Here is a 20,793-nt window from a genome sequence, read left to right as displayed (position 1 = left end):
TGTATCAATAAAACTATTTTTATTTTTAAATAAAATCTAAACAAAAGCAGTAAACAAAACTATGAAATTATAAAATGGCAGGTTATACAGTAAAATGTAAAAAACAAAGAAAAAACCCACCACAAAAACAGCTACCCCACACTTGACTGAGTCTACACTACAAGTACCATGGTAATGCCCAGTAGATACAGGTATACACTGGCCGTGACAGGAAATGAACATATCAGTGGCCAGCCAGGTAGGCTAAAGGATAAAAGGCTACAATACAAAGTTTCTACATATATTATTGCACAGAGCTTACTTCTCAACAATCAAAGAGCCTATAAACAAACAGGGTCAAGGTTCATAACTTACCAGTACTTACTACACATGTAAACATATGGTTACAGTAGGAACAGTGTAAGTCAATCCAGACATAAAAGACCATGGATTTGGATTCAAAGAAAAAATATTACTGAAATAATAAACAAAATTTAAGATAAAAAATGGTTCAAATCTCAAGACCAAAGGTCAGTAATAATCTCTAGTCTGTGTCGACTTGGTGGTTTTTTATGCCTATATGGATTGGCATACAGTACTATTTCATAAATCTCATACATAATACACCAATAAATAAGCATGAAATATACTTATTGCAAAATAATTACATTACAACCAAATTCATGGGTACAACCAAAACGTTTATCAACAAGTATAATTCTTTCTTAGAAATAAGGCTTGACAGAAAACCGCAATTCAAGTAAATTTCAAGTCAAACCTAATAGAAGACATCGAAATTTGAAACTTAGTTGAACATAATGTCATGGACACAGGACTAAAAATAGTGTTGACACTGTTTAGTGAGATAGCTACCCTGCTGGAAAAAAGGAACAAAATGTATCCCTATACAGCTATCTACTTTTATATCATTTGTACTGAATAAAAACAAAACTAATATCACATTAACTATAAAACTGAGAAGAATTGATTGAAAATAATACATAATCCAAAGAATTATACCTCAATGTGAACACAAGCTAACTCTTCTTTGAAGCCCATAGTAACAACATGTATGAGTATTATAGTGGTGTATAAAATGTCACAGTATCATACAGTGATATAAAGGCAAACGTTTATAATAATACCAGCATTAATTTCAGCAAGATGAATAAAATTACCTGTACAAATGATGCACATTGGTAAGAGCACCATAATAAGGTTTTCAAAACCTCAACAAGCTTTTCCTAGAAAATTCCAAACGAACATTAAGCATACAGTACCAATAGGTTTGATTCTAAACATTACCATATTCATGTCTGAGCAAGTTGAGATTCTGAGTCACAAAGCACTGGGTTACATGAGGCTCGCGTTGCCACTGCTGGGGTGTCCAATGAGAGGTCCCTTCCCCCCCTTCACACGGCCAGCAGGTTCCTGCTCTGGGTGACCTTGATGTACAGCTTACCGGGCTTTTTCTCTCCGTTCTTGCCCCTCCCCACCAGTTCCACTGTCTGTATGTTGTCCATGAAGTCGGCAGTGCTGGTAAACACATGCTTCCCCAGGTAGGAGTCTCGAATTACATTACTGTTCCAAATCTAGGCGACAATTCTGGTAATGTTAGCTTTCTGTTGTAGGTTTGTCTTTACATATTTTATACTAGTACATGCTTATTAGTAGTAAAAAAAGAAGGATTTAATTGTCAAATTAGAGTAAAAGAAATATAACAAGAGGCCAAGGGTCATCTGAGATAAGCAAAATAACAGAGATAAGAAAACAATTTGCTCAAAAACAATATTGGAAATGTGATTAAGAATCAATAAAATTGTCAGGTCTGGTATTCTAAAAAGTTTTGCTTTTAAAATGTATAACAGTTACTATACATAGGCGTTGGAACCGGGGGCTAGGGGATTAGGATTTTCCTGATTTTGGGAATTAGGTGTTTTTTTGGTTTTTTTCTTGTCAAGATATCTGAGGATTAGTCTAGGCCCCCCCCCCCCCCCCACTTTCAATTTGGTTCCGACGCCACTGCTATATATGTAGGAAGGCAGGGGGAATTGGGAACTTCATGTGCAAGTACCAGTAGGACATGAATACTTCGTCAACAGCAAATTTAAATATAGTGAACTATATAGACTGAAGCTATTAATTAAAAGGCAGTGACTCCTGACAAGTTTCAACAAATTTTTTTGACTACCCCTTGTGCAATCCAATCATAGTTGGAGAAGTTTAGACATTACTGCTCGTGACTTGAGCGACTGAGAGAGTTGATGGAGTAAATCATAGGTGATGAAGGTAAACAAATCTTGAGATACAGCTTTTTGAAAAGCTTCAGCTTAGTTCACCTTACAGTTCATTTCAATTGATAATATGTATAGAAGAACAAAATCTTAGAAGATAAGCTAGGTATGCATACGAGGCTGGTCATAGGTGATCTATGTTGAATGGAGGAATCTGTTGTGCAGTGTTGTCTTATGTTTTATCTAACTAAATTCTTCATGATGCATGGATAAAAACAATACGGGTCTTTACATTAATACTGTATTCAAGAGATGGGGCAGAGGTGTGTGTGGATGTGTGAATGTGTGTTTGTGTATGCCTGTGTGCTTGTTTGTGTGAGGGTGTTATGAAATGAAAGAGTCACTCCTGTGACCTAATAAAAGATCAACAATAAACAAAAGCCATCAAGACTAGTTCATGCAAGAAGCTACCTGAATTTTCAATGGTTTCCTCATATTCCTTCTGTAGAATATAACGGATTCATTCCACTCTGGGTTTATTGTATCCTCCACAGTCTTGGTTCTGACTTTCTCTCTCTCACAAGAAACAATACAGTATGGATCAGCACCTGGAGAATCATAAATTTATCATTTAACCTCTAGTTCTCTTCATCTTTAAATTTGAACATCCAAAAGTCAGATCACTGTTAGCCTGACATTTAATTCAGTTGATTGATTGCTGAGAACTGTGACAAACAGAACTTTCAGACATTTACCAGAACCAACGTCTTGTTTCTCCAGCCCCTCGGCCTTCAGGATCTGGATTTGGGTCACCAGCCTCACTCCTGCTCCAAAGCAACAACAGCAGCATAAATTCAGGCATCCCAACCCTGGCTTGTCCACAGTTAACTCCCTAAAATCAAAAGAATAATACATATACCATTATGAATTTAATATAGAATGCAAAAGTGTTAACATAGAATACCATAGTTGTATTGGTGCACCCATTACTTACTTAAAGTTACTAGCAGAACTAGAGTACATTCTGAAGAGAAACTCTCCCTGAATATTTGGTTCAAATGTGCACACAATGGCCACATATCTCCCTGCCTTCAGTGCAGGCTGTAGAAATATGGATCGACTGTTCTTAAAGGTACTCGACTCTACGAACATCTGCTTGGTATGGTCATGAATCCGACATCTTCTGTTTTTCTCCACCTTAAAAAATTGAATACTTTATTTGTTAAATTTTGTTTTGTGTCTCATAAAAGTAAGTATTCACATCACTCTAAAACATGTATACTCAATGTTCAGCAGTCAAAACTTCTCATTACATTTACCAAAAAAATTATTTGAGAGTCAAAAGAAATTGATGATGGGATTTGAAACAAAAAGACAACAAGAAGTGACTGAATAGAATAGCCCATCTTGTAGAAGAATTTAAAGAACAAGTGCACTTAAGCTATAGAGAATAGGCCCTTTTTGAGTGCCATTCTGGGTCGGAGCATGAAGTTTGTATCTATAGTCATGAGTTAGAATCCCTCTCGGGCTTTAAAATTTTTACCTTTCCAGAAATGTTTAAAACAAATTTTTTGGTCAAATATTGTAAAATTTAAAAAATTTTAAACTGGTGAAAGTATTTTATATAATAATCTTTTATCCACATTAATATCGACAGGTGTCCCATACCACCTTAAAGTAAACTATAATTCTGAACTTCGATTCTTGCTGAACCCCAGCTGGCCCCATGGGGTCATGATTTAAAGGAACAGGTACATTATACCAGAATGTATGTATATCACATCATAGATTTGTAAAAAGATTGCTATCCAAAGGGTAAACAAACTTTGAATATGGAGAATCCAATGGTATCATTCTCTTTTCCCGCAGCTGACCGAGTGCTCTTTTGAAGCAAGTGAAACATTGGGTCATCTTCACTTTCTGTGATGTCAAATATGAACTGAAATTAAGATTGACATTCAAGTTTAGAAGTATGAACTTCACATTTTCAAATTCTGTTGCAGTAAAGCATTCTGGGAACATTTTAACAGTGTCTGCCCCAGAGAGTGTAGCGGTTAGCTGGGAGAGGTCAGTCTGGTCCGGGTTTGAGATAGAAGGACCTAATGTATGTACCTGTGGATTGCTGGCGAAGGTCGTTTTGTGGTTGATACACCCTCCAGCTCTCCCCGGGGATTTCCAGGCTCCATGAGAGAGTCCCTCGTGCCAAGTCTTATTCAGAGAAAACATGGAGGTATTGACCACTCGACAAATGGCAGTCTCCACGAAGTGCTTGCAGTAGTCATCAAATAACATCCTTCATAAATTTGTGAGAGCATGATTAGTCCTATAAACTCCAAGCATAACTATTAAACTGACAAATTTCACTCCTAAAACATTGCCTGATGATGAACAAAATATAAGATTTGATGTTTGTTAACATGTTTAACTACAGTTTTATAGTTTATGAATTCTAAAGACCAACCAAAATTCTCCATCCTCTTCAAAAGTCAGACCAATCTTTTCTCTTTCATCTTTTGAAATCTTCTGCCATTCAGGGGATCTGAAGGAAAGTTGACAGACTTTGTCAATTTGTTAAAAGTGTACAATACATTAAGTCCTTGTTACATTGTTCATGCATTTGACTTAATCTGTACAGATGTTTTATAAATAAATTTCTGCATGACGCAACCTTTAATTTTCAAAATTCTTGCTTGCTGATCTCCTTCATGCTTCATTATAAATGTTATGATGATTATCAATGGATAAACTTTAAATATCTGTTTTACTAAATCAACATACACAAAATATCATAAACATTAATTGCTTATCACAAAGAAGTTACAAACAACAGTCTTATTAATTATAAAATTGTACATAGAATGATGTAAAATGATCCTCACCCATCACTAAATGGACCATTCCATTCTCCTTGTCCCCAGGGATTTCTAAGACGAACCATTGCAATTTTCTCAGTCTTGAAGAAGCTGAAAAGTCCAGACCCTTCCAGAGCGACATTTTTGACGGCTGTGACACCATATGCGTGACCTTTCACTAGGCCTGTCTCCGTGGACGCCTCCATTTCTTCAGACGACTCTGCCTATATAGTTGTTCAATAATGCATCTTCAGTAATTAGTAATGAAAGATCTTCACCTTTATTTTCTGATGTTCTAATTATAGTGGTATTGAATATATTCTTTAATGAGCTGGCATGAACCATAAAATACAGTGCATGTTTCATATACATGTACTTAATCTTATGAAGCCATGAAAATATTCGGAGAAAATCAAAATATTTACTTTTAAAAAATTATGTATCGTTATAATAAACATCACCAACACAGGAGGAGTGTGATTGATTGGGGTGACACAATGGATAACACAAACTTGTTTTGGAAACTCAAGAAATTTATAAGTCAATGGTTTTCTATTTGCAGAACAAAGATTTGATCGATAAAATTTACAGTATATCAAAGCAAATGTTGGACAGATGTCACTCATTTGTATAATAATATAGACATGATGATATACAATGTACTTACAGGAATAGAGGCGGCCATGAGAGCTTTCCTTCCTGCCTCCTTTTGCATTCTGGTGAATAGTGCCGCCCGCTCCTGAGCGTCATTAGCAAGGTTTAGTTTGACCATGTTGACGGTGACTGAGACTCCCCCAGTGAAATCCTCCAGAGCCTCAGACAACTCCCCACCATCCAGAGCCTCGTAGCAACCAAACAGTCTGAGTAAAGCAAAGCAGCATATCTTATAAAATACACTATATAAAAAATAAATATTCCATTGAACAGCTTTATTAGAGATTCGTTGTATGTATACATGTTTTATTTATAGGGTTATGTACTAACTTTGCATAAGCTTTTTCCAGCAGGGCACTCCAGAACTCGTTTTTGGTTTGAGAGTGTATATAGATGAGCTGATTGTTTTGTGTGGGTAGGAAGTCATCTATCACTACATCAATCCATTCACCAAACCGCCAGAAATGAAAATGGAAGATCCCCTGGTAGTTGTTGGGATTATTTTCATCCCACTCTTGTTCCTTGGCATCAGGGATAACCTAAAATAATACGGTCATATAAAGCGTTTTATTGTTTATATTTTAATCTTTTATAAGTAGGTAAAATTCACTAATTACTATAATGTACATCAGTATATTTGCTAAAGGAAACGACCAAATCATCTCTTATGTGTGTTTACAAGTGACCTTGACCCACCTTATGCCAGATGTCCTTGTGAATGGCCAGACAAGAGGAGGCGGCCACAAACCAACAGTTGCCCAGTCGTCCCTGTTTGACATCACCAGAACTAGTTCCCTCAACAAAAAACTTGGGGTTCTCACATATTTGCTTTAAATAAATCAGTAAAGGAGACTTAGTTACATTGCAGACAAATCATCAATGGGATATATTTTTCTAATCTTTTTCAATTGTTAATATAATTCTATGCAACATAAAGTTTTATATACACATATACTTCTTCTCCCATAACTAACCAATAGGAAATTTCTATGTTCTGGGAAATTAATAAAAGCACTTAAAGAGATGCTCCAAGTATGGACTTAATAAATAACACAACGAAATCTTCTCAAATTACCTTAGGTCTCTTCCATACAACATCTGCGAGTTTGCCCTGAGAGTAGAAAAGAGATCGGTCATCAGGGGGGAATTCCAGATCTATAAAAAGAGTGCCTTTCTGTTGAGCTTCTTTCTTCAGTTTAGTGTAGTCTTGCCCTTTGTAGGTGTGTGTGGAGCCAAAGCAAGACATTTTCTTTGCTGAAACACACAACGTACGTAGCATGAATACTAAATTACCCGAGAGGAAATTTTACAGAGTTTAATGCAGTATCTGATGTTAAAATAATAGTCCCCAAAGATTTGACATCTTAGATTTAGTATCTTTTTACATACCAGTACTTAAGGCTTTACAAAACTTGTTTACTAATAATATATAAATCTATAATAATTGTAAAGCCTGCATACATGCTTTAGTAAATCGGACCAGTAATGCATTGTTTTAATCGTCCCAGTAGTTCTCTGTAATCATGGCAATTTTCACCACTTCACACTCTCATGAGAATCAACAAGACAATAAAAACAATAACAATGTATACGACATACAGTCAATGGTACCTCTAAAGTTCACCTCAGTACACTCTCAATCAAAGATAATCGAGTGACGTCACAAAGGTTTACACATTGATCCAATAAATTTTTTCGGCGTCATTAAATTTTGACCCACAATTCATAGTACCATTGGTTCCCAACCTCACGTTCTCGCGAGAATCAAAGTACATATAAATGTGTAATTTTAAGAACATCATGCTTTTTAAGTAAATAAAACAGTATACTTCGCGTACTTTTATTTCTCAGGGGAGTTTTAGTTTACAAAGTCAGACGACACTTAACCAACGTGAACTTTGATGTCACAATAAGGGGAAATAACTCTTACTTAAGCTATTGTTACAGTAAATCTGCTGAAATTCCTCTCAAAATCTTGCAAAGCTAAAGAATGAGGACATTTCTTCAGATGTAGGAAACATTTGTAACTTGCACTCATTTGGATGAATGCTAACATTTATTTTATTCACTATAATTATGGTAATGTTAATTTCCAGGAATGTACACATAGCATCGTTTTTTAAAAGGGAGTACCGGGTTAGGTGGGTAGATGGCAGCCTCTACCCAAAAAATCTTTACAAGCAAAAAAAAAAAAAAATGATAATTCTCAAATTCATGAAAGAAAATTAGCAGCTCAATAGTTTCTTTATTTTCACTTCCATTTATTACATGCTCCCAATCCTAATGTGGGGGGGGGGGGGGGGGGAGAATTCCATTTTCTTTTTGTAATATGATAAGCAAAATTATTTAAGCGTAAATTAAAAAAAAATTAATTTTTTTTAAAAGTGGAGAGGGCAACTCTATGATAAGTCGATTTTCTATGTGCAAATTGAAAAAAAAATTTAACATGGGGGGGGGGGGCTCTTTGATATTAGTCAATTTTTGTATGCAAGTTTAAGAAAAAATTTCTACTGCAAAAAAGGGGTTGAACTGACGTACGTTACAACCACTTTAAAAGAGGAGATAGAGTGCAATGAACATGCATTTACATTAAAATCTTTATTATTCAAAAACATTGTATCTGAGATTGAACTATTGTTTTACTTATAACAAATCTTATAAACTATGAATGTAAATTTCCTGAAAAATAAATATGTTTTATTCTATTTTGCAATCAAATTAATTTACGTTGTTAATTTTATTTTTATTAATTTATCATAATACATTGTTTGAGCACATGCTGTGCTCGCCCCAACGGTCGCACCGTAAAACATATTAATACAACTGTACTTTTTGCGTTCTCTGTACATGAAGTCACAGGGTGTGTTCATCTGTTCATGACACGCATGGCACAATCATTTATCACGCTAATTTGGTGTGAAGTAAATAACTTACCTTTCTCTCAGTCAATAATCAATAACAACAGTTTCAATCAAATGCTGCGATCAGTTGTTGACGGAAGCAAATATCATTCTATCGAATCTATGTTGACGGAAGCAAATATTTGAAATACCTGCGTCTTATACGTCTTACGTCTTATGCGTCTTAGAACCTGTTTACCCAAGGAAGACAACTCTTTATTATGGGTTATTCGGTAAACCTCGGTTGGTTTAATATCGACTGAGGTATGCTGAATGTTCTGGCCTGAAAGGGAACCAGTTAACAAGACGACCAGTTGACAACATTTTAGCCTTCAGTATGGATGCTGCGGTAAGATATCATCATCATTAATTGAAAAGATAATTTAAGTCGGTGAATTCAAAATATTTTGAATATTGCAATAGGACGAAGTTTCCTAGCACAGTCTGAAAGTTAAAACATGTATAAAACGTATTTCTGTTCCCACCACTAAAACAATTCTGTTGGGTCTTATGTACTTCATCTTTGAACATTGATATTTTGATTACCAGTGTAACAGGATGAGAGAAATAATGACGGACCAGACCGGGATTCGAACCCGGGCCCCCGGAATCTCTAGTCAGGTGCTCCTCCAAGTATATGTACCATCATACTGATAGCTAGCTGGAATTCAACCCGGTCTGACTGTCAGACTCGCATTCCTACCCCTGTAAATGATCTTCGTTCTCAAATATCCCCCAGGCTTTTCCTTTGGCAGGAATTAACCTGTCAGCTCCAGGGGTTGGCATGGCATCAAATGTAACGGGATGGGGGAAATATTGATGGACTAGGGCGGGATTTGAGCTTATGCGACCTGAATCTCTATTTAAGTGCTCTACCAACTAGGCTATCTTGATGACGATTGTCAAATTGGTCTTACCTTCACATTTCCCCCCTTCCTCACCCCTATAAATACTGTAAACCAACTTTTATTTTCATGCGAGAAATTTTCAGGAGGTTAGCGAGAGCCTTGTCATCGCTAATATTTCTCGCCACAAACCAATCCTTTATGTATAGTTTTTTATAACAATTCAGATCTGGATAAGGCTTGGTTGCGAACATGAGTTGTCGCGAACCAGTTTATCGACAGTTAATTGCGAAATAAAGTCGCAGCGAATAAAAATTGGTTTACAGTAATCTTCGCCTTAGAAGATCACACAAGTTTAAAGAGGGCACAGGTTGGAATTTGGGTCTGGTCTATCATTATTTCTCTATCCCAGTAAATGTGGTGCCATGCCAACCCCTGGAGCTGGCAGGTTTACTGGGAAAGAGCCTGGGGTGATCTTTAAGGGAAAAAATCATTTGAAGACCGAGGATATAAGCACTGCCCTCAAATTTACCTGTTCAGTGTATATACCCCTGTCAATCAACTGAATTTGGGCCCCAGATTGGATGTTAGAAAATGATTGACATTCGTTTACTATTCCTGTTTATACCAGGCCAAGTGTTGGCAACAATCGTGCATTAACTTTTGATGCATACTGTGATGAAAAAAAAGGCCATGTCTATAAGCACTGTAATCAAGAGAAACTAATGTTGATAGAGATTAGATTTTCTACTGAACGAATTAAAAATGTACTCGATGTGCTTAGTTTATGTACCACACCAAATGCGCTGATCACCCAGCTCTTCTATCAAAATCATCCATTAAAAAGTCCTATTAATTATGATGTTCATTTGTGAATAATTAAGAATAGAAAATTAAATTACATCAAATTTTGTGTCCACCATATATAGATTTCTTTGTCAATGAGAAATACCAGAAGAAAAACAAGTACAGACAATTATGGTACTGTAACTTGGTGAAATTACTGTGCACATCAGTACCTGAACGGAGAAGTTATAAAAATGTATGTTGCATTAGTATTTGAGTAGGTTTTGATTATCGTATATTGCATAAAACATCACGATAAATACTCTGTCAATCCCGTCAGAAACTCGTTTAGACAAAAATCAGATTTTGCTCCAGTTGCACATGGTTATTCATGCTTTTATTAAATCTGACGGTCAACAATTTGTGTGTGTTATTCTTAGTACATATATAGATACAATAATTTCTTAGATCATTGGATGCCCTGTTGAGAACATTTTAACACTGCATGTGTATAAAGTCATGTATATACAAGTGAGCATGTTTTCCTCTGAGCTTCTTTCCTTTATCAATTAGGCTCTACCCCCACCTGAACTTACCTGAGGTAAACCGACAGGTTGATAACAGCGACCTTTAAGGGTCAGACCAGTTCGAATACCAGAGCCCAGTTGGTAGAGAACCTAACTAGAGATTCAGGGAGTGCGGGTTCGAATCCTGATCTGGTCATTCATTATTTCTCTCATCCCACTACACCAGTTTAGAACTGAACATATGTTGGAGTGTCACTTGGAAGTCTTTAATACTGCATGTCATGTCTAAGGTGTTGTCAAAAATGATAACCTCACTTTCTTTCAACCTTTGATATTTGAAAGTTTTTTTCAGTTCCATCCATAATTGCCAACCACTGATATCCTTTTCAAAGCTGTTGCATTGGATTTGTTTGATGTACTCCAACCGACCCATAAAAATTGGTCCTACCCCCAAAAAAATTGTCAGCAATTTAGAATTTGAATTTTTTTTAATTGATTCTCCATTTAATATCAAAAACACATTTAGATTACGTTTTTGAATCAAGAAATATTTGTTTTTTTAATCTTAGCCACTTCTGGCAGGGAGATTAGTGCTTACAATCGTGGCAAGTTGCAGATCTTTGGAATTTTTGTTAAATTGGTATATTATACGATTTATTTTTGTATATATATACTGGCGTGCGACCAGTTCTCACCGAGTACCATTTCTCGCCAGTACATTGTGACGTCATTTTTCGTCTATAATTTTATGTGTTGATAAAATGACGTCACAATGTACTGGCAAGAAATGGTACTCAGACTATAGCTGCCATCATAAGGTTAACTACTTGATATTAGGTTTTTAGCTCACCGAGACGAAGTCAGGGGGAGCTTATGCTATACCCTCGGCGTCGGCGTCCGGACCTGGTTAAAGTTTTTGTTGCAGGTCCTGTATCTAAGCTATTACTTGTCCTATCTTCACCAAAGTTGCATGGATGATGCATCTGGACCTACTTATGGACTTGAAAGACTTGGATGCTGAATCTGAGTCCTAAATTTCAGATGCTGGAGGAGGTTAAGGTTGTTGGACCAGGTTAAAGTTTTTGTTGCAGGTGCCCTTTGATAGCAATATCTAAGTTACTGCAGGTCCGTACTTCACCAAACTTGCATGGATGGTGTGTCTTATGATACTGATGCACCAGACAGGCTTGAGTGCTGAATCTGAGCTATAGGTTTCGGATGCTGGAGGAGGTTAAGGTTTTTGGAGCAGGTTAAAGTTTTTGTTGCAGGTGCCCTTTGATAGCAATACTATCTAAGTTACTGCTGGTCCGTGCTTCATCAAACTTGCATTGATGGTGTGTCTTATGATACTGATGCACCAGGCAGGCTTGAGTGCTGAATCTGAGCTATAGGTTACAGATGCTGAAGGAGGTTAAGGTTTTTAGAGCTGGTTAAAGTTTTTGTTGCAGGTGCCCTCTGATGATTATATCTTAGTTACTTCTTGTGATAACTTCACCAGACTTCCATGGATGGTGCGTCTTATGATACTGATGCACCAGACAGGCTTGAATGCTGAATCTGAGCCATAGGTTTCAGATGCTGGAGAAGGTTAAGGTTTTTAGAGCTGGTTAAAGTTTTTGAAACAGGTGCCCTCTGATGATTATATCTTAGTTATTACTTGTCCTAACTTCACCAGACTTCCATGGATGGTGCATTTTATGATACTGATACACCTGGCAGGCTTGAATGCTGAGTCTGAGCCATATGTTTCAGATGCTGGATATGGTTAAGTTTTTTTGAACAGGTCACATGTTTAAAAGATAATAGTACTATTTCAAAATTGCATAGTTGATTAAACTGTAATATGAATGAATCACAGAGGAAGCTTCAGATGCAGAACTTGATCTCCATTATCAAGGATGCTAAAAAATATATCTTAGTTATTACAGGTCCTAACTTAACCAAACTTGAATGGATGGTGTGTCTTATGATACAGGTGCACCTGACAGGCACGGATGTTGAATCTGAGCCATAGGCTGCGGATGCTGGAGCAGGTTAAGGTTTTAATTTGCTAGTGCCCTAAGATGATGATATCTTAGTTATTACTGGTCTGAACTTCACCAAACTTGCATGGAGATGCGTCTTATGTATACTGATGCACCTGACAGGCTTGAATGCTGAATCTGAGCCATAGGTTTCGGATGCTGGATGAGGTTTAGTTTTTTTGGAACAGGTCACATGTTTTATAGATGATAGCTTGCATAGTTGATTTAACTATATTATAAATGAAACGCAGAGGTTGCTTCAGATGCAAAGCCTGATCTCCATTATCAAGGATGCTAAAGAAATCTACTACCTCACTCAAACCTGCTCGATGAAGATGTGTTTGTTGATAAATGATATAACATGATTCCTATGATACAGAATTGTATTGTTGAAACAATATTGTTTAATATGATACAATACAATATCAAATGTAATATTATAAAAAGTTATATGATACGATATGATATTGTATCAATTTTTTATATTTTATGTTATGATATTGTATCATGATATCGTTATGAATAGTATTGTATATTATGATACAATATTGTATAATATTATATTGTATTATTAATTTATTATTTTATCACATGATACTATTACATAAGATATTGCAAAGTATAATATTGTATCCTATGATACAATATTGTATATTCTATAATATTGTATCATATGATATTGTATAATATGATATTAGTTTCTGTAATATAGAATTATATCACATGAAATTGTATAATATGATTCTGTAATATTATATAATATCGTATCATACAATATTGTATAATTATATGGTATTGGTTTATAATATGATTTGTTATACTTTCATGTTAAATACTGAAATCTGATTGGTCAAGACGCAGTTAATAATATTTACTATTACCCTCAGCGTTAGCAACGCACTTGGCAACGGGTAACATTAAAAAATGTTACATGCGCGAAAATTATGTGCGTACGGTTCGCTGTAGAATTCACGTTATTCCTATATAAAAGCAGTAAAATTTTCTTAAAAATTTTAAAAAAGACATTCAGTATAACAAAATAAATAGTGCCTGTTTGGGAGGATAACAGTTGAAATTGACACCCCTCGAAAACCATTGTCAACCTCCGCTTCGCGTCGGTTGACAATGGTTTTCTCGGGGTGTCAATTTCAACTGTTACCCTCCCAAACAGGCACTATTTATATAATATTATCACAGCACATGAAATTGTTTTGTATGATATTGTAAAATATATTATTTTTTTGTATCATATGATACAATATGTATAATATAATATTGTATTATATAATATTTTACTTTATCGCATAATATTGTATCATTTGATATGATACAATGTTGTACATATCAAATTATATTGTATCATTTGATACAATATCATATTATGTATAAAAAATGATACAGTATCATACAATATCATACTATTTTATACAATAGAATATCATATGTTTCAATGTTATGATGTATTATGTAATATGATATTGTAATATAATACTATATTGTTTTATATATTATGATATTATATTATGTGATCAAATACAATAACGTACATAACACAATACAATGTCATATCATACGTTACAATATCATATCTCATCATTGTTTATAATGGTATTTTATTGTATTATATGATATATGTTATAAATATGATAGGATGCAATATTTAATTTTATATTATTGTATTGATTAACATATGATTACATACAATTTTTTAACAGATGATATACGATATTGTGTCAAAACAGAATCCATGAATATCTAAGATCATAAAGTATGATTTTCATTTAATATGATAAAGGTGGTTTCATAAAGGTGAAGTCTCATAAGGGTGATGTCTCGTCTCTGTGAGCTTTGTAATCTGTGATTACCTATGTTTTAGTACATGTATAACAAGGACAATAAACAAACAATACTATGTATTTTGTATTTTTTTATCATCAGAGGCAAGAAAGTATTTTGAAGAAGCGGTTGCAGGTCTTTCTAACAGAATTACTGAAATTTGGCACCATCAAAGGATTCAAGAACTTTGCCATGTACCTGCGAGGAAGAGAAGAATTAGTTATAAGTGTTTTAAATGAACCCAAAGTAAGTTTATTGACATATACATAATCTGGCTTAAATCTGTTTATTGTGGTCAGTTACTGTACTTTATGACATTTTATCCAAGTACATGTATCAAATTAAATGAATCCCACCAGTGTGTATTTATTATTATACTTTTCATCTTCATTTTTTTGTGTCTACATAGTCCTCCCAGTACATTCACACTCTAGAGCATGTAAAATCAGCCTCCACATTTAAAGATCCCAACCGAAGTGGCAGCCTAACATCAAACAATCTGCCATATGATAAGTATGATTTTCTTTTGTAATTACAATTATATACTATGTCATTTAATAAGCATAATCTGACCTTATAGCTGATAAGGACTATGTGTGGTTTTATGCATTTTTGGCCCCAAAATTAAAGTTTTTTAAAGTGCTTTAAAAATAAGGTGGAAGATAGTAAGAATCATATTGAAAATAAGGGTGCAAAAGGTTATCACTTCAGTGACATCATAATGTAGAGATGACGTCATGAAGATTGCCTAATTTTGATAAACTGATGTTTTGTAGCGAAATATGGGTGTTTTTCGATGGTTTTTCGACTGGAAAAATCGAGCGCAGGCTTGCTCAGTACCATTTTTTAGTATAAAGTGTATAATTATCTGAAGAAAAAAATATGTTAGAATCGTACTTGAGCAGACCTGCGCTCTATACTTCTGAATGCATAATATAAAGCAAAAATGAAAATACTTTCATTTGTTTACAAATTTGCGGGAATTAGGTCATTTAGTTGACGTCATAGATAAATAGCGAATGAGCAATGATGGCTAAAATTAAGATTAAAGTGATAGGCGTCCACTGTACAATGATTGATAAAGATTTGAATATTATACGACACTATTTAAAAATTGGTTAAAATTAGGGGCAGATATTTGACCATACCGCACATAGTCCTTTAATTTTAATTATTTTAATAGTATTTAAACTTTGATAGTTCTGAACTTGCTATATGGATTTTCATTAAATTAAATTTAGAGTATTATTACAATTTTTCTGCAGGAGGTCTTTGTTAATATCCATGAGATCTCAGATGAATCTGACTACAGCAGCGGTTCCTAAGGGAGTGGGCTTACCTCCTGCCTCACCAAGTGACTCCGAGACACAGCCTGGAGTATGTGCTTTCAACTGAAGCAGAAATTCATGTTTTAATAACTTCAGAGAAAAATTAATTAAGGGCATTGGTAACAAAGTAATCCAGATATAAAATTCTATGCCTGCGTTTTCTCTTTAAATGAATTACATTTACCGTCCTCGATTTTTTTTTATATTGGGAGTAATCTGTAAATCTCTTCAATTTAAGGGTAAGTAAAAATATAGTGATGTTGTTCTTTAATGGACAGAAAGGTTCATACCAGCCTTAAAGAAGAGAAAAATAAATTACTTAGAGTAAACTATAAAACAATGTGAGAAAGGTTTTATGACAATTCTTTTTCTTCGATATTTTATGGTAATGACACTGACAGTGATCAGGCAGTGATGAGAATGTAGAACAGGCCTGTAGAAATGCATAATTTAACTACTTTGCTTAGTGGACAATAGGATCAATGTATTTTATGCCATAGATTAGAAATATTTGAATACATGTATTGTTCTATATCTTTATACAGAGGTCTTTGTCACCAGGATATCAGATAACATCCAAAAATGTCCATGAAAATCGACCCTCTGAAATCATGCAAAATTGGAAATTATTTTTCTAAAAAAGATGGAAAGGGGGGTCTGGTGTTAGTTGTTACCTATTTAGACATGTATCAAATCATCAAAAAATTTATAAGAAATGTAGTACAAAAACCAGGAATGTTGCCAATGCCCTGAAGCATTTATATCAAAGCATTTTTATCAAAAATATTTTCAATGGTCAAGAGTTAGTTAATATACTTCTTTGGGTATTGTTCAATCATAATTTCTGGTATATTTCAAGCTACACACTTTGTTGAAGATGTCTATATAGTTTAACATCTGCATGTATCTCCATTTTGACTACAGATAATTGGATTTTACGCATTCTTACTAAAAGGAAAACATTTTCAACATTTTTTTTTTCTATCATTTATTTTTTTGCAAACAACATTTGTGAATTCTTATAACAAAAAAAATTTAAAGGAGTTCAGTATCCCAGAGATGAATCAGGGTAAACATTTGATGATGTTTTGATGTTTTTTTGTCAGGATGAGACATCGACACTGTTCTTGATAGCAGGCTATGCAAGGTACAGCTGTCCTTATGTATGGATTCGCTCCAATCACCAACGCCTGGTCAAACTGATGGGCGAGGTAGAGACAGAAAAAGACAGCCCTCTTCGTTTAAAATCCACTGCTTCTTGGAAAGACAGAAGTATGACATGCTGCAATCCACAGCATGAATGTTGCACACAGCATTGCTGCAAAAGTTTTTAGCAAACAAACCAATCAGTTTAAACAAATACTTAAAGTTTATAAAAAAAAAAATTTATACCTGTACAAGATTTGTAATGAATAATCTTGTCCCCGACAATTTTTGCTGTATAATTTTAGGCATATTGCTAATACGTGTACCATACATCATTGTATAATGACAGAGTTCCGTTATGTCTACACTGATTAATTCCTTGTTGTAGATGTGACCTTGTATGACATAATTGCTGAACTAGTGAAGCTCAACACATACCCTGCCCCACAAAATCCATATGAGCTGGATATGGAATACTTCTCATCGTTACCTCCAGCAGAACGAGTGCTGGAAACGGCGGCCATGATACAAACACTGAAGAATGTCTTCCTTAACACCTCTGATGACAAGCCATACACAGGATACGGTAAGCACTTCTGTTTATTTTAAATAAGACGGGAGCACAAGTACATGGGAGCTGTCAAACATGATCTCTCATTAATGTCAGTTCAAATACCAGTAACAGACTTTCATCGTGTACGTAAATCGGGGAATCTAGATGCAGTTTATTTATACTGGTATATGAATTGTTGAAAGTATTGAGTACAAGATGATTTATTTTTGTGACTTGTATTGTCTCTCTTTAGGATCTGGGTAAGACCCCAGTTATAATATAGTCAGCAGTTAACCTTGATCATCAAAAACTCAGATGCTTAATTGAGAAAATCATCTTACAAATTTCCATTATTTCATTAAGTCAAATTACTATTAATATATCCAGTAAAACTTTACTATGATTGTTGAAAAAGTTATCAGTAACAATGTAAATGTTCTTTAAAAGATCTTTTTTTCAAATTTGTAGTTTTGGAAGATTTACAGATGTTGATGAAAATGCATTTTACAACTTTGAAAAAGCTTGCACAGGAAGGAGAGCTATCCATTGTGAAACAAAACCAAAAGCAGAAATCTCATCCAAGTTCAAGACCAATGAGAACTGGTTACTCGTCACAAAAATATGGCCAGGCGCCGTCTAGTCTAAACCAAGCTCCAGACAACTATTACGCAGCTTCGAAACAAAGTTACACTTACTCTGGATACTAGTCCTCTTTATTTGACAATTTTCCGTCAGTGTAGTAACTTGACACAGAGTAGAATTTTACAAAGGTGTTTGTGTTCACTGTGCAGTTGAAAGACTCAACAGATTCATCTGTCATACATATTCTGTAGAGCTTTAAAGTGTTGCAGGGTAGTTTGTTGCAATTTAAAGACTGAACAAAATCATCCCTCTTACATATGTGTACTGTTCAGTTATAAGATGTTACACAAAGACTTCAGTGGAGGGGGGGGGGGGGGGTATTGGTAAAAGTAACTAATTAATAGTTGATCCTTAACTTGAAGATTCAAAATGTATGCTCATGCATGGCTAGCATGCTATTTATACATGTATCAGAGCACCAGTGTAAAAGGAGTTGATTTTTAATGATTATTATTTATTTTAAAATCAAAGATATGTTATTTTGCATGGCAATTAGTTTCCTATATGTATTTGATTTATGCATTTTTTTTATAATATGAATTCTCCCACAAGAACTTCGTGAACACCAAATATGAATCATATTGTGTAATATTCAAAGAACTAATTCCATGAAACTATGTATCAATAATCGAAATCAGTATCAGTAATCGAAATAGTTCTGAGAAATTGTATGGATCCAAGCAATATTGAACTCTAGTCTTGTTCAACCAGACTCTCGGCTGTCTCCATTAATCTCTGACAAGCAAGAGAGACTCCGCTTGTCGGAGATTTACGGAGACAGCCGAGCGCCTGGTTGAATGAGACTATATCGAACTCTGGCGTAGGAATACGTAAAATGTACGACTACAAAAAATATCTGAAATGTTTTTACCAAATAAAATCTAACTTTTTACAAGGTATCTATGAATAAGTTTCCTTGAAAAATAATGCTTTAGAACACATTTACATAGAATTTATTGATTAGAACTTAATGTTGTCAGCGGTGTTGATTTGTGCTTAGGTCCAAACACTGTTTCACTCCCAGTTTGCCTGAGTAAGTGCATAGGAGAGTTGATTAAAATCAACTCCCAAAAAGCTACATATATACGTCATTAGGTAAGCTTAGATCAAGGATTTATTAAAGAATTAAGTTGACTCTTGACTCATATAACATTTTCTTTTAAAAATGGAAAGTGTTGTTGTCTTTCTTTAAAAGATCAATTTATGCTCCCCCCCCCCCTAATGCACTAAATTGTTTGTATTTTTAATTAGAAAATGAAATAATTTTTTTGGCTTTAAATACTTGTCGGAGCTTTGATTTCGAAACCTTTTACCTGCTCCAAAAACTTTAATGGGACTTGGATACCATTTGAGCTACAAATTGTAAAATTTTATTTTCTGTTTTTACTGTTAAGAATGGTTAATATGAGTATTGATAAAGATTCACAAAATTTGAAAACCAAATGTCCAGTTACAAGCAAAATACAGAGTTTGAAATTCTTTGATTTGTTAACAAAGCTAGCTTAATTGTCTTGCTATTGTTTACACACAAACAATTAAGCTTTGTTTACACATGTGGTATGGGTATAAGTTTAAATTAAATTATTCTTTTTTTTGTTGATAATATTTATAAACACATTGAAACAGTTTATCTTGTTCGCCACCAGTCAATTTGTCAAATAAAAAGTAAGACTCAACAAGCTTTGTTTACATAACAATGAGTTACCTCCGTATCTCAATTGTAACTTGAATTCTAACATTCAAATTTTGGCCAATCATTTAAAATGCACAAGTAAACAAAATAAATTTTTCATCATAAGTCTTGTCTAAGTATCTTTAACCTCCTCCAGCGTCCGAAACCTATGGCTCATATTCACCATTCAAGCCTGTCAAGTTCATCAGTATCATAAGATGCACCACCCATGCAAGTTTGATGAAAATAAGACCAATAATAAATATGATATGGCTATTAAAGACCACCTCCGAAAACTTTAAAATAACCTACTTCAACATCCGACTCAGATTCAGCATTCAAGACTGTCAGTTGTATAAAATGTAGCATAATAAGCAACATCCAGGATATTTTTGGAAGTTAGGACCATGCATGCAGTAAAAACTTAGATATGGTCATCAAAGGGCACCTGCTCCAAAAACCTTAACCTCCAACATCCAAAACCTATAGCCCTGTGTCGGGCAATATTTCGCCCCTCAGTGGCTAAAATACCATAATCAATGTTGCCCTCAACCCCAGTCAATATTTGTGTATTATCCAGGCCCAATCAAAGGTATACAGGGAAGGGTGTATGGAATACAACCCGGGGTAAATCCCAGTACACCCTTCATTGGACCTGGATAACGCATTTATTTTCTATGTTACCAGTATACAAATTTTAGGAATTATATTGTTTTACCAGTGCTTTGCGACTTGAAAATCAATTAATGTTAATTGAAATTGTGCTGAAAATCATTTATTCATACCAAAAGAATATTAAGAATTTGGGATTTTGA

The 20,793-nt window shown here is 34.6% G+C and overlaps 2 protein-coding genes across 2 annotated transcripts; one reads left to right on the top strand and one right to left on the bottom strand.

Moving 5' to 3' along the window:
• Positions 1 to 2: 2 nt before the first annotated feature.
• Positions 3 to 8,805, bottom strand: LOC128180134 (calpain-5-like). Its single transcript, XM_052848017.1, has 13 exons — positions 8,654 to 8,805; positions 6,795 to 6,973; positions 6,416 to 6,547; positions 6,050 to 6,258; positions 5,733 to 5,925; positions 5,093 to 5,289; positions 4,675 to 4,752; positions 4,326 to 4,506; positions 4,039 to 4,152; positions 3,208 to 3,410; positions 2,969 to 3,105; positions 2,685 to 2,821; positions 3 to 1,571 (listed from the first exon to the last, which is right to left on the bottom strand). Exons 2-13 carry the CDS (start codon positions 6,963 to 6,965, stop codon positions 1,392 to 1,394), a joined length of 1,932 nt encoding a protein of 643 aa, XP_052703977.1. The 5' UTR covers positions 6,966 to 6,973; positions 8,654 to 8,805; the 3' UTR covers positions 3 to 1,391.
• Positions 8,806 to 8,828: 23 nt separating this feature from the next.
• Positions 8,829 to 19,471, top strand: LOC128180135 (uncharacterized). The gene is made up of 7 exons (XM_052848018.1): positions 8,829 to 8,968; positions 14,740 to 14,883; positions 15,047 to 15,150; positions 15,903 to 16,014; positions 17,072 to 17,237; positions 17,500 to 17,697; positions 18,133 to 19,471. Exons 1-7 carry the CDS (start codon positions 8,957 to 8,959, stop codon positions 18,369 to 18,371), a joined length of 975 nt encoding a protein of 324 aa, XP_052703978.1. The 5' UTR covers positions 8,829 to 8,956; the 3' UTR covers positions 18,372 to 19,471.
• Positions 19,472 to 20,793: the final 1,322 nt, after the last annotated feature.

This window comes from Crassostrea angulata, chromosome 4, assembly GCF_025612915.1.
Source record: "Crassostrea angulata isolate pt1a10 chromosome 4, ASM2561291v2, whole genome shotgun sequence".
Lineage (NCBI taxonomy): Eukaryota > Metazoa > Mollusca > Bivalvia > Ostreida > Ostreidae > Magallana > Magallana angulata.
The sequence above is the reverse complement of the archived record's forward strand: the minus strand, read 5'-3'. Positions and strand labels throughout refer to the sequence as shown.

What these genes read in the sequence shown, in the direction of transcription:
- LOC128180134 (XM_052848017.1), bottom strand. Translation starts at nt 6,965, where the DNA reads ATGTCTTGCTTTGGCTCCACACACACCTACAAAGGGCAAGACTACACT. An exon ending in CCTTCGCCAGCAATCCACAG is followed by an intron (nt 4,153 to 4,325) that starts GTACATACATTA and finishes TCTTAATTTCAG; the next exon opens with TTCATATTTGACATCACAGA. An exon ending in GAAACAAGACGTTGGTTCTG is followed by an intron (nt 2,822 to 2,968) that starts GTAAATGTCTGA and finishes ATGATTCTCCAG; the next exon opens with GTGCTGATCCATACTGTATT.
- LOC128180135 (XM_052848018.1), top strand. An exon ending in TGCTTCTTGGAAAGACAGAA is followed by an intron (nt 17,238 to 17,499) that starts GTATGACATGCT and finishes TCCTTGTTGTAG; the next exon opens with ATGTGACCTTGTATGACATA. An exon ending in CAAGCCATACACAGGATACG is followed by an intron (nt 17,698 to 18,132) that starts GTAAGCACTTCT and finishes TCAAATTTGTAG; the next exon opens with TTTTGGAAGATTTACAGATG.